Source organism: Sminthopsis crassicaudata, chromosome 1 (genome assembly GCF_048593235.1).
Source record: "Sminthopsis crassicaudata isolate SCR6 chromosome 1, ASM4859323v1, whole genome shotgun sequence".
NCBI lineage: Eukaryota > Metazoa > Chordata > Mammalia > Dasyuromorphia > Dasyuridae > Sminthopsis > Sminthopsis crassicaudata.
Genome location: NC_133617.1, coordinates 578,041,915 through 578,060,127, shown reverse-complemented (window position 1 = coordinate 578,060,127; position 18,213 = coordinate 578,041,915). Strand labels below are relative to the sequence as shown.

Below are 18,213 nucleotides of genomic sequence, written 5' to 3'. Positions count from 1 at the left end.
TATGTAACCCTGACTATTCAGATATATAAAATAAGTATGCAAATAAAATATTTACTAATAATAAACCATAATTTCATGATTCCCACATTTGGTTATGTGACCCCATGTGGGGATTCAACTGACAATTTAAGGTTTGCTCTAGACAACTGTCCAAAACAGTAGATGCAGAAAAGGTTCCAACTGCACTGGTAGAGGGAGTTTCCTCATTTGGGAATTCTCTCTACCAATTATATAAAAAGCCTTGCCCCTCTATCCATTTAATATCCACAAACAATTCTTATTTCTAGGCCAATCATTAATTAATGGATTCTGTCTGTTCTAGTTGTATAAACTAGAAGGGCTGCATGTGCATAAAAAAACTTGGGATTATTAAGAAACCAGAAAATTTACCATCTGGTAGGTGGTTAGCACAAAAACTGAACTACCAGAGGTATACTAGAAAGTATAATATATAAAAAAGTATCATTCCAGAAACATGACAAATATAATAAAAGAATATCCCAAAATGACTTAGAAAAATACTGAATGACCTCAAACACACTATGATTTTTCTAGAAATCACTAAACATTTCCACAAAAAATTAAGCCAAAAGCAGCAGCTGAATTAATCTTCAATAAAGTTATATTGGTTATACTGGGTAGTATAAAAATTGGTCCATACTAAAAAAGTATAAATGATATAATGTGTAAAAATTCAGATTATTCAAAAAAACCCCACAATTATTTGATAAAAATTTTATTTTATAAAATATCCTCTGCATTTTTATTAATATATAGGAAAGTTTGAGAACTACAATGTTTAAAAGAAATGTCAGTAACATTTAGATAAATACTTTCTTAATTAGGAGAATAAGTGCTAAAATAAATCATTAGTTAATATTGTTAGTTAAACCTAATTATAATCCAGTCTAGTAATTTTTAATCTTACAGTTGTCACAGACCATTTTTCTATTAAAAGTATATATAAGGATTCTGTCTCTCACCTCTCTCCACACCTCTCCTCCCCAACCCACTCGGTTGAATTTATCACCCAAATAATCTTTTGTTCTTTCACTAATATGGAAAAAGTAGAGGAACAAAAATAACAGTTGTCATTCAATTACATAAGCTTTAGATGCAAAATGAAATAAAAGTCTATTAAAACTATTTTTAAACATTAACATTAGTTTTACTGTAAAAGTCTAGAAAGACAAGTGGGCTTTTAGAATAAAAGCCTGAAAAATAAGTAACAAGTGTTGATAAGAAGCAAAAAAATAAAAAGGAGTGAGGGCTTTTATTCTTACTAGCATCACCTATACTTAAGGTGATTTTAAAATGTTTCTACAGATTATTTGGTAAACCTGTTCTTTCATTGTAGACATGGAGAGTTTCATTTGAAGTTTCTGAATTAAATAAAAGAGGCTTTAAAAAAATACCTTCAGACATTATTAAATCAGAAAACTACTGACCATGATTTGTTTTTTAAAATTAATCTCTAGAAGTTGATTTATAATACAAATAGAAAAGTATGACCTGATGAGAGATCTGAAAACAAGGAAATCTCATGTTCTTCAAGGAGGAAAAAAGGCAATATAATAGCAGCTCCCAGTTGTTCAAAAGATCTCACCATACTTTCTACTTAATGAGAATGAGCCGACGGGACTTTTGTGTTCATCAAAATAACTATTACAAAATCATTACACATGACATTCAGCCAATATTAAAAATTAAAGAGTTAGTAATTTTGTCTTTCTCACAAAAACAATTAATTTGTATCATCTGTACTATGAAGAAATCTACTTACAACTGAATCTGCATCTGGACATTCCCTATTTAAAAAGAAAAAGGAAAAAATCTTCTTAGACATTTTCATGTACAAGAATTACTAATTATGTTTCAGCTTCTTCTTTAAAAGCAGTTTAAATGTAATCTTTTTTATTTAACTCAATTATTTGAAATAATTGACATATCAAGTACAAACATCTTAATGTGTTAATGGGAAACATATTAGAGATTAAAAAGAGTTGAATCTTCAGAAAATACTCATTCAGACATGATTTAATGAGTTAAAAATTCTCTAATATAAAGTCAAAGTAAATGAAATAAGTAACAGTACTCATGTAGCACTTTTAGCATAAAAATGCTTACTTCTTACTTTGAAAAAATTAAGTCTTAGAATAACTGCTAAATAAATTTTAATCAAGCCTATTCATTTAACATATCTTCTGTACCTAAAAACGTTACAAATGAAAAACAGTTTTCCCAAAGATATTATTTGCACCCATAAATATAAAAACATTATTACAAAAACCAAACTTAAAAAAAAAAAGTTTCTATCTTTAAAAAGTTTGCTTTCTACTATGGAATACATGCAAAAGTAAATATATATGACAAAAACTAGAAATCTACAAAGAGGAAGTGGTTGAGCTGGCTATGCACCCCTTTCCTACAGTTTGAAGGAAGTGGAGACTGCTGGCTGTAGCGTTTCAAACTCAGTAGCTTCCATACATGCCCTTTACCCAGAATGTGTGTGGACAGACATTATATGTTATACTTCAACAATAACCAATACTGGTGGCACTTTCACTTATTACATGTGTTTGTCACTCACTGGTGAAGGTTGGGGAGTTGAACACTCTCCTTGCTTCTCAATGTTACTTTCTTCACTACCACTATTACTTAGTAATCTTGTCCCCTTTGAGGTTCATTTAATTTATATTCATCATCCAATTAAGATTCTAGTGGTTGTAGTCCTTTTTTTGGCATGTAAAGATTTTTATAACCAGGCCTCTTCCTACCTTTTCTACCCTTTCTGGATTCTTCAATCTCATGATACTGGGCTCCTTGTTTTTCCTCATATAGGGTATCTCTCCATTTTTATTGGCTGTTCTCCATGCCAGGAATTTATTTCCTCCACATCTCTATCCCCTATTTCCTTCAAGACTTAAGTCTTAAGTTCCATTTTCTATAAGAAGACATTACTGGTCCTCCCTAGTACCTTCCTTCTCAGCGTATCCCCAATCTATATGTGCATGACATGTTTGTAACCTGGCTGTATTGTCACTAGAATGTTAGTTCTCTGAGGCTGGACTATTTTTTGCCTTTCTTTGTAAACCCAATGCTTTACCAATTGTCTGAAACATAGTGAACTTGATGACTTTGAAGCATTTGAAACCTCCTCCTAAATAGTCTCTCCTCTCTAAGTTTCATTATACTGATTATTCCCTGAAGGTTCTCCCTCAAAGTTAGATCCTAGACCCTCCTCTCTTTTCCCTTTATACTATTTCACTTATGACCTCATCAGCTCCCATGGCTTCAACTGTCATAGGCATCTCAATATGTCCAAAAGAAAACTCTTTAGCTTTTCTTTATCTTCCCCCTACCCCATTCTGACATTCTTTGTTACTGCTGAGGATAATATAATACCATTAATAATTTGGGTTCCTACCTCCATGTCTTACTTAAGTCTTCACTATATACATATATACAATCTATATGTTCCAAATTTTGGAGTCCATACATACTTTCACAATGTCTTTCATAGATTTTTCTTCTCTCTATTCATACCACTTATAGGTGAGGCTCTTTCTCTTTTCCCAGTGCTTACACAGTACCTGGCACACAATATACACAAAGGGTTTTAAACTAATTACAACCCATAAAAGTTTGTTTAAGGAATATTATACCTTTAAACCTAACACGACTTCATTAAATCTAACCACAAATGATAATCTCTTTTTCTAAAAGAAAATATATTAGTTCTAACCCAAGACACCAGAAAAAGAGAAATAGGGAGGATTCTCCTAGTTCTAGCAGCAACTTCGAGAAAAAGCTAAATTCCATGGCATCTGGAGTTTGGAGGCACCAGTAAAATTTTCACAGTATGAATAATAGAGCACCTCCATTAGCTGGGAAAAATTAAGTATAGACTGTAATGCTATAACATTAGTTCAATCACAACAAGTGTTATGAACTAGGGAAGAAAAAAGAATATTTGGTTAAACATAAAAGGAGCATTAAGAAAAAGAAGAAATTATTTAATATACTTACACTGATTCTGCATCCTTTTCCTTCTTAATTATTCCTGACAAAGCGAAAGTCTTTCTTTTTCTTGGCTTTATCCCTTTAAAGTGAATTTTTGTTAGCAGAAAATGAAGAATCATTCACTGGATTCAGTATCAGAGACATTATTTGAGTATCTTGTAAATCTCAACACATACTTTGTTTAGAGCTTTTAATACTGATATGAAAACAGACATTTTTCAAAGACTATAATTTTTCTAGGGACATCATTTTAATTTGACCATTACAAGGTCGAATCATATTCTCATGTATACAATAATTACACAATATTCTTCTTTCTTTCATATACAGCAGGGTGACAACACAGACTAAAATAAGTAGGCTAGGCATTCTGTAGCTGCAGTTTTTTGTTTATCCATCTTACGCTCTTTCTGCCCTCTTCTCTTGTAACTACATGCAGTCAATGGCACAAAGCAAAGTTCTATGACCCATGTGCAGCATTATACTGATTAGAGCATTGTACTTTAACTAATTGGTTGTATGCAATTATTATAACACATGTATCATTGCAATAAACTGCAACACAGCAATAAATGTCAATTTTTTTTTTCTTAATCAATTGGGTCATTTTTATTTTTATATATCAAAATGAATGTCCCTTAGAATTTATTATATCAACTTAATCTAGGATCTAGAACTTAAGGTCTTTAGGAGAAAAAGGTCTTGTTTTACATACTGTTACCTAAATGACATCTTAAAAGTAGAGACTTTATATTAATATTATAATTTAATTTTCAAAGTCTTTATCGTACTCCTAAGAGATAAATAAAAGCTAAAAATATTTATTATTCTCATTTTGCAAATAAGAAAATGGGGACAGGAGAGCTTAAGTGACTTGCTAACAATGAAAGCTTTTAAAAATGAAATAGGTTGTTTTAGAAAGTACACTCACTGGAAATCTTTAAGTAAAATCTGAATGATCTCTCATTGGAAAAATTATAGAACACAAACATGATTTAAGTGGGAATTGGTCTGAACAATTTTCTCATTCTATGATCTATAAATTTGGGCTAAAATCTAAGTCTCCTGAATATTACCCAGTGCTTCCTCAACCTGCACAATTCTGTATTACTAAAACATAAATCAATAAACATTTTATATTATTACATATCTATGTATTAGTTATTTTATAACTTTAATATGCATGTAATTCTACATAAAGGGCTGAAACTCTTGAGTTAATGCATGGGGTCCGACAATCGAGCACTTGAGGCTAATTACCGATTGAAGAATACCCTATAGGAATATGCTTGGAAAATGGTCCTTCCCACTATCCTGTGCTGGCCCAATCATTTGGTGTATACAGAGAATTGTGGGAGGGCCTAGAAGGTGAAGGGAGACTAACCAGGGTCACTTCTGGGAGAGAGAGGAAGAGGTGAAGTCGCAGAGATACTATTTGTTCACTCTCTTCATTTCTACCGCTAAAGACCAAGAATAAAGACTTTTGCTTATCCTGACTCCAGCTGATTCTAAGGTATCCAGGGTGCTAATGCAGTTGCCACAATTTTACATTATTACTTTTGCTACAACGGAGAGAAGGAAAATATAGTGAATGTTTAGAAAGAGTACTAATTCCTGTCACTTATATAGCAGTGAAGGATTTGCAAAATGTTTTACAAATGTACTCTCATCTGAGTCTCATAACCACCCTTATTATCCCCAATTCACAAATGCAGAAACTAGGATCCAAAGTAGTTAAGTAATTGACAAGATAAAGGATATGAACATCTTCTTTCTGACTCCAAATTCAGCACTCTATGTAAATATATACAACACATCTTCTATAAAATATACTATATTGGGGCAACAAGTTAAATCTTTCTTTTGATGACCCAAAGATCTATTTATAAGTAAATAAAGATAAAGTGCTGCTAATTTTCATAACATGTTAAGATATTATAAGGGTGAAATATTTTTTTTCCTGTAAATTCATCCCTTGAAATGTTTATTGTTTGTAATTACTTTTTTGATGATCCAATGCTCCATAATGTTTATTTGTTCAAAAGAACCTATCAGGTCACTAATATTTAGGGGATATTAACTAGTTAAATCTCAATGTTATAATTCATAACTTGTAACTTACCTTCAACTACGCTAGCAGCATCACATTCCTCAAATTCAATAAGGCCTGGAGGGGAGAGGAGGAAGAGAAAATTTAGTAGCTTAGTGGAAGATAATAATAAAATTATAGCAAATCAAAATACTATCTTTACAGTTTTCAAATATTTTATTAATTTTCTAATGCTAATTAGATGATATTTAAATATATGAAATTATATTAACATTGCTTTATTAAGTACTTTCTACATATAAAATGCTATTCTGAAAAGGTAAATAGATTTTAAACTGCTTAAGGTCAGTGATCTTTTCTTATTTTTTAATCATTCCCAGAGTCCAATATGTTGTACTTTGTCCTAATAGTTGCTTAATACATGTTAGTTTTCTAAAAGAATCATTAAAAAGCCTAGTGTCTTCCTTCAAGGAGCTTATAACAGCTAGAGAGAAAGGACAAATGCAGTATAAAGAAGATAAAACATAGTAGAATATGGTAATGCTAAATAAATTATAGGTATTTCAGAACATCAGAGAGGATTGTGCTTTAATGAAGATTGAGGGACTTCTTTAAGGAAAGGATTTTAGCTAGACAATGAATAAATAAAAGCATCAGAGAAAAGAGAGAGGAATTTCTAATTTAAGAGTAAAACTACAAGTAAATTGTGCAAAGCATATAGCTTGCTTGCAGATAATAAGGTCAGTTTGGCTAAAGAGGATAAGTAGTTGTGTAAAGGAATTGAGAGAAGATGAGAGAAATATCGACATATAACAGGATATAAATTTATATACTACAATTTTATTTTTAAAAATCAAATGTTTCAAAGACTTTTAAGCAGAGGGGTTAACACCTGTAAAGCAGTATAAGAATAGTTAAAAAAGAAAGAAACTGGAGTGAGGGAAATGGTTAAAGAAACATCTGCAAATATCTAAAAAGGAAATGATAAGCATATATAAAGTATATATAAAAGATACACAGAACAAAATACAGTTTATTTTTCAACTAAATATTAAATACTATAGATATCAAGAAAAGAAACAAGATCATTGTCTTGTTTATATGGCAGTTTCCAAAATTTATAGGTTATAAAGTCAAATTTGGTAAGGAAGAGGGTCCCACTGATAAGCAATTTGGTAAAATAACAATAATAATAAGTTTAGACTGTATATTATACCACACACCACAATATCATTTCATATGGGGACTTGATTTAAATATAAAAGGTCTCATCATACAAGCAAATGGTGGGAAATTAATGGAGATTTCTTTCCATAATTATTGCTAGAAGAGGAATTTTTAACCAAATAAGAGAGAAGAAATCATAAAGAGAAAAGAGAAAATTTTGATTATATTAAATTCAAAAGGTTTTGCCAAAATCAATGCTTCTAGGATGAGTGAGAGAGGATTGGAATCTTTGTTTCAAATATCTCTAATAAAGACCTGACATCTAAGATATATGAGATCAAGAGTCATTCCCCAAAGGATATGAACAAAATTATCAAAAAAATTCCAAAATATCAAAAACCATAAGAAAGACTGTTTCAAATCAGTATTATAAAGAGGAATAAAAATTTACACAACTCTGAAGTTTTGCCTTAGATGTAGTCAGTTGTTAAGGGCTGTAAGAAGACAGATATACATGTACATTGCTGGTGGATCAGTGAAATGATCTGATCATTCTAGAAAGCAATTTGAAATTATACTAAAGAGGGGCAGCTAGGTGGTACAGTGAATAGAGCACCAAGTCAGGAGGACCTGAGTTCAAATCCGCCCTCAGACACAGTATTTCCTAGCTGTGTGACTCTGGGCAAATCACTTAACCCCAATTGCCTCAGCAAGAAATTATACTAAAGAAGTAATTCAAATGCCCATACCTTCTAACCTATCTCACTGCTAGGGACAAACCCAAGAAATCAAAGAAAGAAGGGTCCTATGTATACCAAAAAAAAAAAAAAAAAAAAAAAAATTGATAGAAGCATTTTCTGTCTTTGTAAAGAACAAGAAGGGCAGCTAAATGGTACCGTGGATTAAATGCTGGGCTTAGAAGCAGGAACTCATGTTCATGAGTTCAAATCTGGTCTCATTCATTAGCTATGTGACCATGGGCAAATCACTTCACCCTGTTTACCCTATCAAGTTTCCTCATCTGTAAAATGAGCTTGAGAAGGAAATGGCAAACCATCCCAGTATCTTTGCCAAGAAAACCCAAAATGAAGTCCGACACAAATGAAAACTGAAATTTTAAATAATTTAGGCAAATATAAGAAGACATATAAACTGATGAAAAGTGCAGTAAACAGGACCAAAAATCAATATATACAATGATTGCAACAATTTAAATGAATATAACAATCAAAAGAAACAATGTTGTGTAATGATCAAAATTAACCACAGAAAAGCCCTGAAAAAATTAATCTCCCTCTCTTCTGGCAGAGATATGATGCTATGGAATTCTGCATTTATCATCACAGAGCACTAACATGTTGATAGATATTATACAGCTTTTTTCTTTTTATTTTTTTTAAACAAAAAGCCCCCTTTTGTTTGACTATGATAATTATCTCTAAACTCTCCATCACTTTATTCCTATTATTACTCAATTCCAAACCATTTATATACTGTTCTGCAAGTGTACTTATAAACATTTATGTTGTGGCTTTAAATAAATATGAATTATGCTATGCTTTATTATTAACATTTTTATAAACAAAGACTCATTGAAAGGAATATTCACAAATGAATATTATAAAATTAAGTTTTCAAAAGATAGTTCCATCTGAAAATGCTTGTCTATTTTGTATAAAATTAAAAGTGAAATTCAAATAAATCTGTGAAAAAACAAACACAGTCTCATTTTTAAGCGATTATTAGAAAAATCTATTAGGACAAGAAAATGATAAGTTAAGTTTGCTTGAAATGCAAATAAAGGATAACATGAATTTGCTAAAGATTCTCGCAGATCTTTAGCTAAAATATAGAGATGCATTAGCAAATTCCTTACGTGCATTAGCAAAGGTTTATTATAAAGAATATCCATTAACTAAACAGAAAAAAAAAAAAAACTGACTACAGGAGATGTGACAATATTGACTAAAATCTCTTTCCTACCTGATAAAGGCAGACATGAAATTAGAGTACTATTAAAATTCAAAAAGGATCATTCACTGATGAGTATTTATAACTAAATTGAAAGAATTCAATTCAACTAACCCAGCTGGCAAGCAAGCAAGATCCTAAGTAATAAACTGTCACAATTTCTGGGACTCTGTTCTACAGTAAAATACGGAATTTAATTAGATGGCTTTCAAATCTCTTCCTGCTCTAAATTCATGATTCTACTACTATATTATGAAATTACAACTATTTTTTCTTTTAAAAAATTCAGTAGTGAAATTTCATAATATTATGAAAAGTAATAATAATACAAAATACTGTTATGAAAAATAAATTCAAAGAACTTATTTTCATATTTATACTGCAATTCCCATTATTAGAAATTATTACACAATTGGAGACTGGCGGTGATTAAATTCCTCATATCAGATATGCCTAAATGATGCCTTTCAGGTTAGAAAGCTATATCTGTAAGTGGCATTGATATGTTGACAAATTCATTAAGTCACCTTGTTATAAAAGAATGAAAAATTTTTATTTGTATAATTTGCTTGGTCCAAATCTAGAAGAGATCTATCTTTTAAAAAAGGTCTAAGATTATCTCCAGAAGAGGAGTATAAGGGATAGGATGTGTAACACTGGAGCAGATCACCCACTGAAATGCTACTGCTCTGGGGTTATTCATGTAAGCGAACTTTGCCCATCTTAGCTGCATCCTAGCTACTTCATAGTACCACTTTTCCACTTACTGATATAATTAATATTAAAAACTTATTTTGTCAAATGAACCTAAATGAAATACAGATCATCACAACTGTTATCAATCAAAAATTCTCCCTATATCTGATACAAGAACACAAATATGAATGAGTCCAGAAATTTCATTCTGAAGGATTGAAAAAGTATGGACTCAACTTAAGAGCAAAAAACAACTCCAATGCTGTACCAGTACTTGGTCCTTAACAAGAAGATATAAAATTAATCTACATGATTTTAGTACACACCCAAAAGTTGTTTTTCTACCATTTCCTAATAACAATAATTGTCATATTATACAGAAATAATTCTAGCAAAACTAAATATAGCCATGAAATAAGCCTTTAATCAATCATTAAGGGTGGATTATACAACCTTTCCTAATAAGCTGGGATATTTATTCTTCCATTAATTTAAATAAGCTTTCCAAATACATTTTAAATTCATTTTTCTCTTGCTCATTCTTTTCTGGATTAATGTTTATATGTATTTTAAATACTTTTAAAAATCATTCCATCCCTAGTCTTTTGGTCATCTTGTTAGTGAATCTTTAATCTTTCCTTCTAAAACTCATTTGATTGCTTTATTTTACAAGTCTAGCACACTTTTAAAGTTTTCTATAGAAAGAAAATATAGCTAAACATACTACAAAATAATTTTTTTAAAAATAAGGATCATTTTAAAAACAAATTTTGTAAAAGTTTGTCTATCAACACAACTATTAAGGGAAAAATCTAATATGTGAGTAAAATTTTTAAACTGCATATATTTATTATCTATATTTATAAAGATTTTTGTTCAGGGTACAAATAATTATAGACGGTTCTGGTTTCTGATTTGAAAGTTTAAAAATACTCATTTTGACATTAAACTGTGTATAAAAGTATTTTTGAAAATGTATATGCTTAACATGCTGCTTCAAGGGATGAAGTTGGCGTGCTTGGCTCAGAGCCAGTCAGCAGCTCAGCTGGACATCAATGCACATTATGACCTCCCTTACAGTGTGTCACTTCTGAATTGTTTCTGAAGTAGAAAGTTTATTCAACCTCTCTCTCAAAATCAGTGGACCGACTATCATTCTGCTATTTAATCAAAGAAGGACAGGTTATTTTTCTGACAGTACTAAAGCCAGAAAGCAATTCCTAATGAATAGTTTAATAAAAGTGGAATTTCAACTGGTTTAGCCTCAGTTAATCCTTCTGTCAAAATAAATGCTCTAAAAGCTTAGATGTTAAAGTGGATCACAAAGATCAATTTAACATATAAACGAGAAAACAAGTTTTGTTCCTAACATCTAATTAGCTTATTTCTTAAAGAAAAATACATAAAAATTTAAAGATAAAGATGGAAGAACAAACTTAAGAAAAGCAATCTCCCACAATATAATACTTTGATTCCCAATCCAAAAAAAAAAAACACAACCTCAATATCCTTCCCAGAAAACAAAACAGGAATAAAGCGCCTTTTTTTTTTTTTTTTAAAGTTTTGGTCAAAAAAGGAATAGTAAAGAAAGAATAAAGGGCTATTTCATTAAAACTACCACCACTGAATCAAATTCCCTAAGCACATGGCACAAGTAGGCAAAGCATCCATTATTTAAGACCAAGCCAGGGAGGATAGTGAGAAGATGGCAGGGTAGGTCAGAAACCTCTAAGAACTTCAGATTTCCCTCACAAACAAAATAAAACTGTGCCTCAAGACAAACATAAACTGGTAAAAATATGTAAGACTTGGGATGGAACAGGAATTCACCCAGAAAAGCATCAAGCAAAGACGAAGGAATGGAGGATTAATTAGTGTGAAGTATAAATACCTCCAGACTAACTCCTCTAAAACTAGTGGGGAGTTCTGGGGGTAACTGGGTTGAGATCCTTGGCCCAAACCATAGGAACTTTCACCTTCCCAAGAGCTTGTAAAGTCAGGGTTCTGAGCTCAGGAAGATGGAAAGAACCTCTTGTCATAAGGAATGCCAGGCCCTGTTGTGCTGCTGAAAGTACATTCTGAAAAGTGAGAAGCAACCAGCTTTACCTGGTGAATGCAGAAGCTATGGGGAAGGGTAGCTACTGGCTACAGGCACTTACAGTAGGGTTTGAGGTTCCAGGCCAGAAAAAAGAACTGAAGTGAAGATAGGTGATTACACTTTTAAGTTCTCATTAAAAAAAAAAAAAAAAAAAAAAGAGCAGGGAAAAAAGAAAGAATAAAACCACATATAAAGTTACTTTGGGAATAAGGAAGACCAAGATTCATTCTTAGGAGTATATTTGAAATAAAATTAAAAGTCTCTCTATTCCAAAGAATAATATTAAATGGCTACTTGCTCAAAAAGAATTTATAGGATATCTTAACTAAGACTTTAAAAATCAAATGAGAGATTGAGGAAAAACCTTTAAGAAAGGAAAGGGAAAGGGAAAGGGGGAAAGAGAACAATCCAAGAAAAACAAGAAGATTGTGAAAAGAAAAGCAACCAACTAGAAAAGGAGAAACCCGAGTTTTAAAGCAGAAAATGATTCTGAAAGTCAGAACTGGGCAATAGGAAGCCAGCAATGTTTTAAAAAGACCAAGAAATAATAAAACAAAAATAGAAGGAATGAAAAAATTGAAGAGAATATTAAACATCTTTAATATCTATAGACTTGGAAAACTGATCATGAAAAGAAAACATAAGAATAATTGGATTATCTGAAAATTTGAAATTATTTGAAAGCAAAAAAAAAAAAAAACGACACAATAAATCAAGAAATAATTAGAGAAAATGTTTCTAAAATTATAGAACAAGAGGGGAAAGTATTAATAGAAAAAAAAATCTACCAATCAAAACTTCAACAATTTTCCAAGCAGTTTTTATCAAATAGTGATATTTGGTCTTTGGGTTTGTCAAACACTAGATTACTAAATTTATTGGCTATTTTGTCCTGTGAACCTAATCTATTCCACTGACTGACTACTTTATTTCTTAGCCAGTACCAAATGGTTTTGATGACCACTGCTTTATAATATAGTTTTAGATCTGGTACAGCTAGGCCACTTTCATTTGCATTTTTTGTCATTAATTCCCTTGAAATTCTTGATCTTTTTTTCTTCCAGATGAATTTTTTTATTATTTTTTCTAGGTCTGTAAAATAGTTTCTTGGGAGTTTGATTGGTATAGCACTATATAAATAGATTAATTTAGGTAGTATTGTCATTTTTATTATTTTCACTCAACCTATCCAAGAGCACTTGATATTTTTCCATTTGTTTGGATTTGACTTTATTTGTGTGAAAGTGTTTTGTAGTTGTGTTCATATAGTTCCTGATTTTCCCTTGGCCCAAGATAGATTCCCAAATATTTTACACTATCAACAGTTATTTTTAAATGGGATTTCTCTTTGTATCTCCTGCTGTTGGACTTTGTTGATAATGTATAAAAATGCTGATGAATTATGTGGATTTATTTTGTATCCTGCAACTTTGCTAAAGTAGGGATTATTTCTAATAGTTTTTTAGTAGATTCTCTAGGGTTCTCTATGTACACCATCAAATCATCTACAAAGAGCAATAATATGGTTTCCTCATTATCTACTCATCCTTTTAATCTCTTTTTTCTTCTCTTATTGCCAGACCTAACATTTCTAATATACTATTGAATAGTAATGGTGATAGTGAGCAACCTTATTTTACCCCTGACCTTACTGGGAATGATTGTAGTTTATCCCCATTACATATGATGCTTGCTGATTCATCACCTCAATAAAATCTTACAAAGAAAACACATGGAAATATCCCTGCTAATTTTTGAAACCCCAAAATCAAAGAGGAAATTCTACAAGCAACAACAACAACACTTTCAAATATGCTGAAGCTACAATAAGAATTACACAGGTTTTATCAGCTGCCAGGTCATGTAATGCTATATATCAGCAATCAAAATAACTAGGGTAGCAATTGAAAACAATACCTCCAGCAAAATTAAGCATAATATTGAATGAAAAAAATTGGACATTCAACAAATTCTTAGATTTTCAGGATTTTGTCTCAAACCTGAATGCAACAGAAAATTCAACATATAAGAGCCAACATCAAAAATCCAAGGGACTCAATAAGAACAAACTGTTCATGTTTTATATGTGAAAATGTAAACCACATTTCTAAGACTGACATTAGTAATTGAGTAGTCCAAAAGTAAAATTGGCGTAGAGCCGAGTATGATGTGTGCAACAACACAGAAGAATTAGATGGGGGAGGGCTGGAAGTTCTGAAAACCCACTCACCTTGGGAATGGATTAAAGGGGAAACAATAGGTACATATAGACACACATATACACCAAGAAGGGTACAGCACCTTCCAAAATCTATAAAGATATAAGGGGGAGGGAATAGCATATTGTGGTGTAAATCAGTTGTCCTCAAAACTTTTTAAAAAGGGCGCCAGTTCACTGTCCCTCAGACTGTTGGAGGACCGGACTATAGTAAAAACAAAAACTCACACTCTGTCTCTGCCCCTCAATCCATTTGCCATAACCCGGTGGGCTGCATAAACGTCCTCATGGGGCCGCAAATGGCCATGGGGGGGGAGGTACTTTGAGAACCCCTGGAGTAAATTAACCAGAGTTTGATAAGATATGTAGATTAACAAGAATAGAATAAAGAGGGAGGGAAAGTTGGGGGGGGAGAGGGAGAGAAGAAGATAAGTAAATTATGTAATAGCAGGACAAGTCAGTCAGTAGAAGTAAAGCAAAAGAGTCAGAATAGGAAGTAAAATTAGGAGAATCAGGAATAGAATATATTAGGGGAAAAAAAGACAAAGTCAAACAAAAAATATTCAATCAAAAGAAAAATCTACATTACATATCAACCATATTAATACTGTATGAGATGTTTGTATATTTATGTGTATATGCATACGTACATAAGCATATCTATGTAAATAGGCGTATGTGAATATATATATAATCCATGCATGTATAAGGTTCTGTGTGTATACATACACACAAATATATCTATGTTTAACTGCAGCTTGCTTCAGGGAGGAGATTAAGGGGAAAGAAAGTAAAAAGTGCACAGCTGAGAATGGAAGTAAAGAAAAGATGTACAGTCATAAATACAATGTCATCTTATTATTATATATGCGTTCTTGGAATGGAAATTTATCATTACATATTTTGAATCTTCCCCAATCTTCTGCTAAGTATATAACAATTTCCTTTGTTCTTTTTTCTTTTTCTGTCTTTCTTTTTACTATTTTGCTTTTTACTTATTTTGCATAAAAGTTTTAAATAAATACATACAAAATTAAATTAAATCCCCAAAATTAAAAAAAAAACTAAAAAGGCAAAATATTAAAAATCTGAACACTGTGGATTGGGAGGGGAGACTATGTCAACACCCCAATATTTGATCTACACCATAAAAAACATATTCTTCATCCTCATATACTGATATTTGACTAATGAACCTTTCATTCTAAAGGAACAAAAAGGATGATGATAACAAATTATAAGAGCTCATTCTAAGAGTTGTCAATAGACGTGACTTCATTTTTAAGTCTGATGATCAATTTGTGGAATCTATTCTATGACCCTAAGACTGCAGGGGAAGAAGGGCTTACATTTTTAAAAACAACAAAAATATCATTGGCTTCCTACCCATCATTAAATCAATTGAAGGGATTGAGAGGCATCTATATTAACAAATGATCATCTGCAAAAGAAGCAGATTAATCTCTAAAACAAAGTCAGAATTGAATTCACATGCTAAAAACCAATAGTAGAAAAAAAAAATTTAGATCCTACAATTTACTCTTGCCACTAATGTCATCCACTCAGAAAATTTCAAATGTGATGAGGAAGGGAGGAAATTAAAGTGCGTTCAAACCTCAATTATAAGAGAAGGAACAACCTCATGAATAACTAAATGAAACTGTCACCCTAAATAGGATCCATTCATTAGCTAAGAGAACTATTTTTAAGTTACTGGATATGCAATAAAAATCCCTAGACTATTTAAAAGGTAAAATTATGAAGTAGATTAATTGTGAAATTCATGTTCTCCTTTTTTGGTGTTCCATTCCTCTCTTGGGTAATCATCCCTAATCATTGTCTTAGTATTACTCTAAAATCTGAATTGCAGTAGCCAAATTTCAACTATCTTTAAGGAAGATGATCTATTCATAATTTAACCTTTCTCTGAGACCCTCTCCCATCAAAATATACCTGTCCCAAGTCCCAACTTATTGATAATAATATGTTAATGAGTATTGAAAACAATATTATTCCAGAAGTTTGAGGAAATCATTTCAATTCTCTGGGCCTTGGTTTCTTCATCTGTAAAATGATGGGTTTGGGGTTGGTGAAGACAATCCAGGTAGACAGGGTATCACATCCAAATGATCACCTAAAACTAGAATAAGTAATCTTGGCTAGGAAACTAGGGAATCAAAAAGTCAAGAATTCAGAAGATCTACATAATAATAATTTAAGAAACCAAACTAAGTAGTTGGGATCTAAGCAAAATATTTTAGTAGTAAGATTATATACTATTCAGCAAACATAAGTACAAAATGTTTCCCAAAACAAGAATAGAGTAGCAATGAGAACAGAAGTCATTTAGAAGGTTTCCTATCATCTGAGGGCAACAGGTAAACTTGGTTCAAGTAATAAAGCATGAGGATGTAGAACCAAGAAAATCCAGATAGTTTCATGAACTATATAAATCTTCAATAGGATTCCATTCCTTTTAGGATGAAATCTGTTCAAATATTTCAATGATTAAGCAGCAAGTTTTGATGATGTAGGACAATTTTCCTAATCAAAAGCTGAAATCACAATAGTAAACTACAAAATATAGCAATATGTTCAACTACAGCTTGAAGAAAACATTTTGTCTTAAAGAACAGCTAACTTACTACTGAAGATTCTACACAGGACACTGATAACAAAGAATACAGTGAGCAAAAGGAAGAGCCAGGAAACATTCACTGTGTTCTTAAAAGTATTCTGACATATAACTCACTCAAAGGCCTGATTCTAAAGATAATTAAGAAGGAACTGCCAACTGTTCATCTAATCAAAAGGATCCTTGTGGAATTGTAAGGGTAAGCATGTCCTTAGACATGTCTGTCATGTGGTGTCTATTGCTACATTAATAATTTGTATTTATCTGGAAATGGGAAATTATTAAGGGCTTGAAAGACTCAAAAACTGTAATGAGTGGTAGCTTGATAATCTGGCACCCACTCATTAGACTGGAATTTCCAGTTAAGCAATGAGCTATATGCCCAGTTATTTATTAGCCATTTGCCCAGAGGTAGCATTGGGCAATGGAAAGAGTACTGGCATTGCAAGCTGAATACCCAAATTCAAATCATGTGTTTTCATGCTTAATACTTGTGTGGCCTTGGGCAAATTATATAATCTCCTTGGGCCATAGTTTCCATATCTGTAAAATGAGAGGGGAAATAAGGTGACTTCTGGGGTCCTTGTAATCTTATAATTCTATGAACTAAAGAGCTCTGGACTGTACTCTAACTACATCTGAGGGATTTTCTTGCAAACTTTATGATTCCAAATACAATAATGCTTTAGTTATAACCAATCAACATAGACTAATCACAATTCCAAAGGATTCATGATGAAACATGCTATTCACCTTCAGAAAAAGAACTGACAAATTTAAGGTATAGACTAAGCATTTCTTTTTCTCTTTTTTTAAAGGGGTATGTGGCTAATGTGAAAATTTGTTTAGTATGTCTAAACATTCTTAATGGGTTTTGGTTTTTGTTGCCTTCTAAATTGGTGGAGAAGGGAGAAGATAATTTGGAACTGAAAATAAATAAAACTAACTAACTAAATAAAAAAGCAATGTGGTTTTACAATATATGATTCACTTCTGACTGACCAATAACTATATGAAATTGTGTTTTTACCTGAAATCCCTAACCAGAGTTAATGATGACACATTCAACTTTAAAAATAAAAGTTAGAAATTATTCAACTTCTACCCTTGCAATTCATTCTTCCATATATCCCGAAAGAAAAAACAAAAAAAACAAAAAAAAAAACACCTTACTTCCACATTTCTAAAATACATTTTTCAATAGTGTAGTTAATACTAACACAAATTTAAGAAAGCAACTTTCTTAAAGTCTTAGTTTTTTATTAATTACTATGACTAAAAAAATCGATGATTTGATGGTCAGCCTTTCAACGATAATTCTTGTTCTGTTTAGGTGAGTCCTCAAATGGCATAGC

The 18,213-nt window shown here is 31.6% G+C and overlaps 1 protein-coding gene across 1 annotated transcript in view; it reads right to left on the bottom strand.

The window, feature by feature from the left end:
• FCHO2 (FCH and mu domain containing endocytic adaptor 2) overlaps window positions 1-18,213 on the bottom strand; it is a 135,896-nt gene that overhangs the window by 59,728 nt on the left and 57,955 nt on the right. Inside the window, 3 exon segments of the mRNA XM_074282249.1 lie at window positions 1,784-1,808; window positions 4,030-4,102; window positions 6,146-6,190. Of these exon segments, the coding sequence (XP_074138350.1) occupies window positions 1,784-1,808; window positions 4,030-4,102; window positions 6,146-6,190 (143 nt within the window).